Below are 11,509 nucleotides of genomic sequence, written 5' to 3' on the forward strand. Positions count from 1 at the left end.
AAGAGTCTCAGTTAAAACATTCTCCCTGTTACATTAGCATCTAAATATGCACAAATGCTAAAATATCCAACTAACTAGTGGCCAATGGATACTTTCACCAATCTACTCAAATACTTAAATGTTTCAGGAATAAGAGATAAAGCTCCAAGTTGCATAAATGTACATACATTTGAATATCTCTTATCTAAAATGCTTAGAATCAGAAGTGTTTCAGATTCTGGATTTCTTTTTTTGGATTCTGGAGCATCTGCACTATATTTACCAGTTAAGTATCCCTAATCCAAAATCCCCAAATCTGAAATGCTTTAATAAGCATTTCTTCTGAGCATCATGTAGATTTTGAAGCATTCATGTTTCTGATTTTTAGATCAGGAATACTCAACCTGTATTAGGAACAGAAACTCTTTTAACCGGTCTGTTCTTATTTAGAGATAACTCTGAATAATCTAAGATGATGGTTTCTTTTTTGATTTGGTAATAGAAATCTCAAAAACAAAAGTTCTCCCTAGAAAGTAGGTTAGAATCACAAAACAAACTTTGTTCATTAATATTACTATGATTATATCTATTCTTCTCTGTTATCTAGTCACTCTGAATTAAAGACAAAATTTTCATTTATTATGAGTAATTGGAAGGCCATTTTTAAGTCCACTTTTTTAAGGGGAAAAACATTTTTTATTAAATAGATTAAGCTTAAAAATTAACATTCATATGTCAATTCTCATGTTTACTAAAGCTCTCCTTATAACTATCTGCCTATTTTAATATAATTACTGAACTGCTTCTTTACATGTTTCTATTTTTGAATACTTTCGCATAACAGACAAACAGAAAATAACATAGGCTCTGAAAATCAAAAGATCAGGATTACAACTCAATTCTCAACACAGGCACTATCAATCTTAAACCCTAAGATATTTGAGTTTCAAAAGACTCATCTGAAAGAGTGAATATGTAAAGACCAAACAAGAAATAATTTATGACTTTGAGAGCTGAGTTCATTGAGAAACAGAATTATAAAGGGTATCTTCCTCAAGCACTCCTTTTATAATAGAATAATAATTGCTTTTGGAAATATAAAACGTTCTGGGAGATATTCAACTCATTGTATATTTTACTATAAAGTTAGATGCTAAGAACAAAAAATCGGTATACCGAAACAGAGATTAAAAGAACCATTCATTACTAACTTGCACTAACAAATCAATTTGTTGATGTTCTTTCAGAAATATATTTTGTATCATAAATTAAAATAGCATTTTTTGTGGCATAAAGCCTAAGAATCTAGTTATTATATAAGCATTTGTTTAGTAAAATGTGGTATGATTTCTATTTAAATTAATATATTTTTGCAATATCTTCCTAAATAATCTAGAACATTTCAAATTATTAGAAAAAAGTTCCAGACATAATAATTTTTAAGATTCTATTTCAGGAAAGAAGATTAAGAAAGACTGAACAGAAGGGATACGTAGGTCCAGATAAATACAACTTAGTTTTCACTTAAACAAGGTGTCATAAATAGCCATGTTTACCAGTGTCATTGGCAGGCTCAGATGTGAGTGGTTTGGGAGCTGGTGTATTTTTGGGTCTGGCAGCAACCTGAGACAGAGAAGAAGATGTGGTGTCTCCATTAACTACACACGAACTGGATGAGTTTTGGACCGACGTGTTTGCAGGTACATGGTTATCTATTCCACTAGTACCCTCAGCGGCCAACCTTAAAAAAAAAGAAAGCCTTATTTCAATGAGTTAAGTACAATTAACTTTTCACCAGAATTTTTATTAAAAATGTTTACTGAATTCTTAACATTCAATTCAAATAACAGGTACAAAACAGTAATCAACAACGATATGGTATGCTTTTACTACATTAAAGTTTAAATTACTTTCAGTTTTAAGTGTTATCTATACTGGCAAATTTAAAAAATACTGAAATACGCATGTGTACTAAGTCAAAGTAAATATATTCCCTCAAAATAATGTTTAAACTGTACATTTTAAATATTTATGTCTAAGGATATTAGTTTGTTTTAAATGCTCTGAAAATAGTTTCAAAAAGCTTATGAAATTATTATGAAACTCACAAAAGTCATTTCCGAGCAACTACTGTAATTTTATTAAGTACTAAAAAATAACCTGAAAAGGTCTACAGGTATTTGCATTACAAATTATTATGTGCTGGACACTAAAGTTATAATTACACAATGAACAGAAAAGGCCATTTTTTCCCAGAATTATAAAAATTTATGTTTGTAAGTTAACTGCAAGTAAACAAGTAAATAAAAATTATAACTACAAAATCAAACATTTTAAGTCTTACTGGCATGGGGTAAAAGTTAGGCAATACCATGCAAGAGAACAGGAGAGCTTTTCCAAACATATAGGTCACCCTACATCTGTTCTCCACAGCAACCTGAGTATTATTTTAAAAATATAAACAGATCATATCCTCCCCTGGTCAGTGCACTAAGCTTCTGGAAATTAGCCCAAGCCCGACCCCATCTCTCTCTCTGATTTATTCTCTCCAAGCTCCTTCTCACTCACCCTGCAGCACATATACTAAAATCAGTTTTACCGAATATGAAAAACACGATGAAGTCTTCAAGTGTTTATAACAAATTTTTATAAGGTAGTAAAGTTATGCTGACTACGAGATTAACAGAAAGGTTAAATATTATATTCTGGAGTTAGAAGAATTTGTGCAGTATAAACTAACTGTAAGTCAACCTCAGGTCTTTGAAGTTGCTATTTCCCCTGCCTAGAATGCTCTTCCCTCAGAACTCTACTTGTACACTTCATTCTTGGCTTTTTAATTTTAGCTCAAATAGCACTTTGTTAGATGTGATTCCCTGTTCCCTCCATTCCTGTCATCTCATCCTGTTTTAACAACTTCACACTTCTTGCAACCATGTCCAATGAGCTTATTTATTTCTTCTGTTGTTTATCATCTACCTTTATCCCACCAGAATATAAATTTCATGGGAACAGGGCTTTGCTGGGATTAGAGTCTGGCAACAAACAAGTACCCAGTAAGTATCTGTTGAATAAACAAATGATTAATGAATTTCACCCCCCTTTTCTCTGTCAGTTCTATTTTTAGAATGAGATGTATTTAGGAAGTTTGGGCAGGTAAAGTTTGAAAAATGCTACCAAGTAATTCTGATTTGTACAGTCCTCCCCAGTCACCCAGCAAGAATCACTGACTTAGGAGTCCAGGTAAAGGAACCATCTGAAGTTCTCCTGGTTCTGTAGAACTAATCTTTAATGCAAAATATGCTACTACACAATAAACAATGTTAGGTTTCCTACTGGTAGTAACTCAAGCCCCCTTACCCATCTAAAGTTGTACTTTAAACATTAAATAGACACTGTATTTATGTGAACCAAATACATGTTCAGAAGACATATTTATCTGTGCAAGTTCTATGATGAAAATCCCTTAATGACAATTTAGGAGTAATGCCATTAATAACTTTGTATATTAATAAAGGTCATACTTTGTTATGTACCAACATGCTTGTTCAAATGTAAAAAGTCAATCTTATAACAATCTATTTTTATAATTCCACATGTTATTCTACTATATCTACTATATTCAATCTATTATACATTGTATTTCAAATTATTTCAAACAGAGAGCTTCCATTAATTGTCATGAAATGTGAATGCCAGGGAGTTTTTGAAATGGCGGGATGGTTTTTGAGGGAAAGACCACAATTTGTGGAGCGTTTACCTTCTGATTATCTGTAGAAAAATGCCAATTCAAACACAAATATGGATGCCTACTTTTTCACCAAATCTAATTTTATTTACCAATAAAATATGCCTAAATATAATTTTTAAAAGCCATTTTCAATTATGAAAAATGAACCATGGTACATGCTACAACATAGATGAGCCATAAATCATGCTAACTGGAAGAATTAAAAGAAGCTAGTCACAGAAGGTCACGTATTGCATGAATCTATTTATATGAAGTGGCCAGAATAGGCAAATCCACAGAAACAGACAATACATTAGTAGCTACTAGGAGCTGGGAACAGGGAAAAGTGGGGAGTGATTACCCACGGGTACAGAGTTTCTTTTGGGGATAGAATGCTCTAAAATTAGAAGTGATGGTTGCACAATTCCATTAATTTACTAAAAACCACTGAAATATATACTTTCAAAGAGTGAATTTTATGGTGTATTATATCTTCATAAAGCAGTTTTTTTAAAAAAAAAAAAAACTACTTTTACAAGAATTGAGCCAAATGTGTTTAGACATATACCTTTAAATTCTGTGGCAAATTCTGAACTCAGGTAAAATTTAAAACTTCATTATGGGGGAGATACATTACATTGTGTTGCCACAAATACTAAAATAAAATATTCTACCTGGTAGTTGTCCTTGCTGAAGGCTCTCCATTTTCATGTAAGGCATCACCATTTTGCTGTATTTCTACTAAACAATAAGAAAGAAATAAACTAGGTTTTTATATACTTCTTGCTGATTCTTTTTCCTTTAAACTTTACAAACACATAAAGTTAGCTTACTGGTTGGAGATGAGCTGCAGTTTGTTAGATTTTCTTGCTCAATCACCAATCCATCAAGCACAACTGTCAATTCACCCGTTTGCACTATGCCATTCTTGTTTTCCAAGGAAAGTTTTAATTGTTCTTTCACTCTTTCCACTAGAAAAAAGAATATCCTAATTTAAAAGCTTTTGCTACGAACAAAAATGTTTAGAAATTAAAACTACAGTTCAAAAATTACTCTAATTCAGTACTTGACCGTTACATTTCAAAGACATTCTTGGCATTTTAATCTACAGACCCTCCTATATCATACCAGGACGAATCCCTTTCATATCTAGTAACTCCTCTTCTCCAACCCTACACCTTCAATATCATCTTTGTCTCTGTGCATATTATAAACTTCAGATAACATATCAGCATATCTAAATAGTAAGTACGGCAATTGCCTCGACTTCCTCTTCAATCCAAGGAATCACAGAGTGTAAGAGTCAGGTGGTCTGGTTACAAATTCTAGCACTGCTACTTACTGGCTGCCCCTTGAGTAAGTTTAAGTTATTCAAACTTCTTTATGCCTCCATTTCATTATAAAAAGGAGATGGTAAGAGCTTCAAACTAAAAGGACTGTCTTAAGGACCAAACTCCAAACCTACCCAGAAAGCACTAACATCACATCTGACTCACAGGAAGTGTTCAAGAAAAGGTAAGTAGTGTGACAATAGTTTATTAGTATTTGTTTTATATAAGGCCAAATACTTCCTTCTCATTATTAGGACAGCTAGTTCTTATTTAAACTCAAGATCATTTTACTTCAATGTTTATCCTGTAGAAAATATATTTAAAGTTACTAGGCAAAGGGTTAGGAGAGTGGGGAAAATAATGATCAAAAGACCCAAAGCCTCAACTAGACAGGAGAAATTTTTTTCTTTGAGATATACTGCATAGTGTGGTGAATATAGTAAACAATTATCATACTCCTTGAAGATAACTAAGGGTCAGCCAGACAAGGTGGCTCACACCTATAGCCCTAGCACTTTGAGAGACTGATGCAGGAGGATCGCTTGAAGCCAGGACCAGCCTGAGCAAGAGCAAGACCCTTTCTCTACAAAAAAATAGAGAAACCATGTGAGCTTGGTGGTACACACTACTTGGGAAGCTGAGGAAAGATGATAGCTCCAAAACAGGAGTTTAAGGTGGCAGTGAGCTATGATGGCGCCACTGCATTCTAGCCCGGGCAACAGAACAAGACCCTGTCTTTATAAAAAAAGAAACTACTAAAAGTAAACTTCAAATGTTCTCATCATAAAAAATTAGTATTTGAAGTGATGGATACATTAACATTTCATTACTCTACACTGTATTCATGGATCTTAACATCACCATGTGCCATATACAATTACAATGTTAATTTATAACTTTTTAAAAAACTAAAAAAGAAAGCTAACAGTGATCATTTTATTATTCAAAATGAGGCCAATTATTTCCATTTGATCTTCAGTGGCTTTCCGCAGCTTTTGAAATCACAGCATATTTCACATCTTAGATGAAGTCCTTGACTTTTTCTTATATTTAGCAAATTTGGGCGCTCCCCTGCCATTTACCAAATGTCCAGCATAAAAACGTTAACTAATTATCCAGATACAAAAAGACCAAGAAGGCTCGGTGCCTGTGGCTCAAGCAGCTAAGGCGCCAGCCACATACACCTAATGTGGCCGGTTCGAATCCCCAACCCGGGCCCGCCAAACAACAATGGTGGCTGCAAAAAAAAAATAGACAGGCGTTGTGGTGGGCGCCTGTAGTCCCAGCTACTTGGGAGGCTGAGGCAGGAGACTCGCTTGAGCCTAGCAGTTGGAGGTTGCTGTGAGCGTGATACCACGGCACTCTACCTAGGGGGATAGCTTGAGGCTCCATCTCAAAAAAAAAAAAAAAAAAAAAAAGACCAAGAAAAACCTGGAACTACAATCATTGGATACAAATTCTTAGCAAAAAAATTTTTAAAACCATGTAATAAAAGACAGATTTGGGGGGTTTTTTGGTTTTTTGTTTCTCTGTTTCTTTGTTTGTTTGAGACGGAGTCTGTCACCCAGGCCATAGTGCCATGGCATCAGTCTAACTCAAAACAACATTAAACTCCTGGGTTCATGTAATCCTGCTGCCTCAATCTCCTGAGTAACTTGGACTACAGGAACCCGCCCGAACACCCAGCTAATTTTTCTGCTTTTCAGTAGAGACCTGGGTCTTGCTCTTGCTCAGGGTGGTCTTGAACTACTAAGCTCAAGTAATCCTCCTGCCTTGGCCTCCCAGAGTGCTAGGATTATAGGTGTGAGTCACTGTGCCTGGCCTCAGAGCTGAGAGACCTTGTCCATCTAATTCAGTGATATATCCTCAGTATCTGACAAAAGGTAGACAATTTAACGAACATTTAACGTAAGTAATTTAGTCCTGTCCTCAGGGAATTTATTCTTATAAGGCCAGTTGTAGGTTATATTTACGGTTATTGACAGCAGTAACAACTCGTACTGTACTATGAAGGATGAAAAAATGAAATACTTCAAAAACAGTAGAAATATCTACTCAAATAAGTTGGCTCCCCACTATACCCAAAGTATTTCATAAAGGACAAGTAAAAAACATGAATTTATGAGAATACGAGTGTCCCAAAGTCACCATAAATAGGAAAAATTAATAAACTCATATTTTATAGTTTTTTATTTTTTATACAGTAGAATCTCTGTAACTTGACCACCCAAGGGAAGAAGCTAATCAACACAGAAGGTGGGCAACATAAGGACCTAGGCCCACTGTACTGAGATGCACATGTCCTTTACTTTCTTGTACAGCTTTTAACAGACAGTATCATATAATATACATATTCAAAACACAGTAAAATCATACATTCAGCATCACGCAAAATCAGTACATTTACTGATTTCTCATAGTTTTATCATTCTTTCTGAAAAAAGAGTCAATCTTATCTGTTCCTTATTCTTATTACTAAGTAAGTAGAGAAAGCACTCTCTACTGGCTACACCGCTCGGCATCCCTGGGCATTTTCCCACAGTGAGTGCATCATCACATGGCTCACAGTGCAGTTCCTGAGCCGTCTCACTTGCTTCTTCCACTTTATCGGCTGCTTCATGCATTTTTACCCTGGTCTGTACTTTGGTCAGTGTTGCTTGGAAAACTGCTTCTGGCTCAGGTTCATTACAGGTTGGCACCTCATCATCCAGTGCAACAAAACCTTCAAAATCTACTCCTTCGAATTCTGCCGCGGGAGATGGACCACCTGACAGGGACAAAACATCACGCTCTTGGGTTGTGACAAATCCAATTTTTGAAACTCTTCTCTATCATTTCTGGCTGAACTTTATTCTGAGCAGAAATGATCCAGAGCAGTTAGTGACGCAGTGAAGTTGCTTCCACAGACATGTTTATATTTTGGTAAAGACCCACTGCAGGAGCTGGCCTTGGTAGTGGACCATAAAAAGCATTTTCAATGTTTTGATAACGTCTTGGGCAAGAAGTTAGATTTCTGCAGTTGTAGTGTCACATTTCTGAGATGATTCCCTTGCAGGTGGCCTGTCAGTAGAACAGGCCATTTCTTCTTCATTTCTCAATTGACACCCCTTACCCATGCCTCAAATAGGGCACCAGTCATTCATGGAGGTCTTTGGGCATCAAGTTTTTGAATACGGTAGCTTTACTGATTTACCAATCACTTAGGGCTTTAGTTTTCCTCTGGGTGAGAGTGGCACAAAGCAGAACTGTGAAACATTCTTTGCAAAGTTTTCTGTTCTTACATTTGTCACCCTTTACGATGAGGCTCCTAACAGGCACTACCTTGAAAAAGAGTCTGCAGTATTAAAAATGTCATCATCAGGCTCAGCACCCATAGCTCAGTGGTTAGGGTGCCGGCCACATACACCAAGGCTGGCGGGTTTGAGCCCAGCCCAGGCCTGGTAAACAACAATGACAACTGCAACCAAAAAATAGCCAGGTGTTGTGGCAGGCACCTATAGTCCCAGCTACTTGGGAGGCTGAGGCAAGAAAATCGCTTGAGCCCTAAGAATTTAAGGTTGCTTGCTATGAGCTGTGACACCATGGCACTGTTGCAAGGGCAACATAGTGAGATTTTGTCTTTAAAAAAAAAAAAAGTCATCATCATTGAAACCTCTGGCAAAGCTCAGGAACTTTTTGATGAACTCTTCCAGAACTTCTACTGGAACTTCACTGTATTCACCACACAAGACTTTCTGGGAGATCGTGTATTGCACTCTAAATTTCTCAAGCCAAACACTTGATGCTTTGAAATCTGTAACTTCTTGGATCATCAGCCCAGATATTTGGGTATTAGCTACCCTAATTTATTTGATCCAGCTTAATGTGGCTTCATAGTCTTCACTGAGGGAAGTTTTCCTCCTTTTCTGCTGTAGGTCTCTACTTTCCTCATCTCTCCAAGCCCTCATGTTTACATTTTTTGGATTTGCTAACACCAAAATGTTCGGCTGTCTTTCTTTGGCTGCTGCTTTCTAGAAAATGTAAATGACCAACCTTTTCCTATAATGTCAGCTCTTTGAGTTGTCTCTGTGAGCCCATTATTTTACAGTTGTCTTGACTAACTGTAAAACTTTTCAGTAATTGTAGGATGTAACTAAAATTCAGACCAATCCTTTAAGTGGTAAATATCTTCCATAACACATAATGATAGGATGTTAGCCCTAATCCAATACGTGGAAATAGTAAAACATTAAAAAAAGAACATAGACTAAAGAAAAAATAATACAACCAAAGGGCAGAGCCCACATTTTCTACCCCTTGGTGTAAAGTGGACTCAACTGGTCAAGTTATAGAGGATAAATTAATATTGTCTATCACAGTCCAAGTGGTCAAGATACAACTTACAAAGATGGTCAATATATACAGATCAATCTTCTATAGAGTACAGGTAGTGAATGTTCAGTACATGAAAATTAGGTCAACTTAAGGAGGTGGTCAACGTAAGGAGGTGGTCAACTATAGAGGTTCTACTGTATTTATATATCAACATGTAGAGAAATGTTTTGTAAGTATCTTGTAAAATTCTGTAATGAATATTTTGTAAATAAAGGTACATTTGGCTATAATTTCCCATTTTCTCTATGTATGGAGGAATGCATGTGTGATGATCATTAGGAAACCCTACAGAACAGTGGGGCCTTCAGTAAAGGAAGAAATCAGCCTCATAAACTTGAAGAACAAATCATAAACTTGAAGAGGAAGAAATTCAGTATAATTAATTCATAATGAGAGAGAAACTTGAAAATTTCTAAATTTAGCCAGGTGCAGTGGCACACACCCATAATCCTAGCACTTTGGGAGGCCGAGGCAGGAGGATCACCTGAGCTCATGAGTTCTGAGACCAGCCTGAGCTAGAGCAAGACCCTCGTCTCTAAAACTAGTCAGGGATTGTGGAGAATGCCTATAGTCCCTGCTAACTAGGAGGCTGAGGCAAGAGAACTGCTTGAGCCCAAGCGTTTGAGGTTGCTGTGAGCTATGATGCCATGGCACTCTATCAAGGGCAACAAAGTGAGACTCTGTCTCGGAATAAGAAAAGAAAATTTCTAAATTTAGAGGAGGCCAAGATGAGATTTCTTGAGCCCAGTTCAAGCCTGCAGTGCTACCTGTGAACAGCCACTGTGCTCCAGCCTGAGAAACATAGAAGACTCCATCTCTTAAAAAAACCTAATGTGATTAAAAACTAAAGCATTAAATAAGAAAAAGATAAAAATAAGAAAGAAGAAATACTATTAAAAACAAAAAACAGATAAATTCTGATTTTGCAACTAAAAATAAATTCTAATTTTTGCAAGAAAAAGGTTCAAGGCTCCATTGTCCATTATGGTAGCCATTGACCACATGAGGCTATTTAAATTTAAATTTAATTAAAATGAAACAAATTTAAAATTAGGCTCTTTAGTTGCACCAGCCACATTTCAAATGTTCAACTGCCATATGTGGCTAGTGGCTACCATATTGGATAACACGGATATAGAACACAACCATCACTACAGAAAGTTCTATTGGACAGCAGCCCTTAGAAAACTGTGCTAAATGAAGCTAACTTTCATTACAAAGACAGAAAAAAATTATATGAAAGTATGAAACACCAAAAGAACGTGTCAATAAAATTTAATGATGCTAGTGTTCCATGGGAATATATTTTAAAATATTAGAAATCAAAATTATGGTGAGGACAAGTGCAATTTAAAGTATCATCTGTGCTATTATTCACAGACCATTTTTTTATTCCTTTCTGCCTTCTTCACAAGACTCTCACTATTTTATTTAACACACAGCACCATTATTAATGAAAGGATAGAAAAGTAAGAGTCATTTAAGATATACAGGGAAAACATTAAAAAGTTCAGAGTAAAGTTAGACCATATCTGCTATGGTCTAAATGTACTTATAAGGCGGCTTGCAGTTGTAGGTTTGCCCATTTCTGAGCCTTCTGCCATGTGAAGACACAATATCCATCCCCTCCAGAGGACACAGCAACAAGGTGCTACCTTGGAAGTGAAGATTAGGCTCTTACCAGACACCCAACCTGCTGGTGCTTTGATCTCAGACTTTCAGACCCTGAAACTCTGAGAAATAAACTGTTCTTCTTATCCTCCCCAGCCTCAGGTATTTTGTTAAAGCAATAGCAAATGCAAAAACCCACTATCTATAGGAAAAGTCTCCTCCCTAAATCAGAAAAATAGTTTCTTCAGTCATACACAGTGTATAACTAGTTTATTTACGTTTTTACTTGTGGAACTATTTATTCTACCTACCCCATTTTGAAAAGAAATTTAGGGCAAGTCCAAATAAGTTTATGTTGAAAGATAAGGACAGATAAAAGTCATAGTCCAGGCTCGGCGCCTATAGCTCAACCGGCTAAGGCGCCAGCCATGTACACCTAAGGTGGCGGGTTCGAATCCCCAGCCCGGACCCGCCAAACAACAATGAC

The 11,509-nt window shown here is 36.1% G+C and overlaps 1 protein-coding gene across 5 annotated transcripts in view; it reads right to left on the minus strand.

Moving 5' to 3' along the window:
* The window catches only part of WWP1 (WW domain containing E3 ubiquitin protein ligase 1), a 118,715-nt gene that overhangs the window by 60,197 nt on the left and 47,009 nt on the right, over positions 1 to 11,509 (minus strand). For 4 of the 5 annotated variants that reach the window (XM_003782505.2, XM_023517591.1, XM_023517590.1 and 1 more), the window contains 3 exons: positions 4,540 to 4,677; positions 4,381 to 4,447; positions 1,536 to 1,720 (listed from right to left, as the gene is read on the minus strand). In XM_003782505.2, the coding sequence (XP_003782553.1) occupies positions 1,536 to 1,720; positions 4,381 to 4,447; positions 4,540 to 4,677 (390 nt within the window). The remainder of the gene's footprint in view (positions 1 to 1,535; positions 1,721 to 4,380; positions 4,448 to 4,539; positions 4,678 to 11,509) is intronic. The other variant, XM_023517596.1, reaches the window with a different exon arrangement.

This window comes from Otolemur garnettii, unplaced genomic scaffold (genome assembly GCF_000181295.1).
Source record: "Otolemur garnettii isolate 467f Iridium unplaced genomic scaffold, OtoGar3 scaffold00004, whole genome shotgun sequence".
Taxonomy (NCBI): Eukaryota; Metazoa; Chordata; class Mammalia; order Primates; family Galagidae; genus Otolemur; species Otolemur garnettii.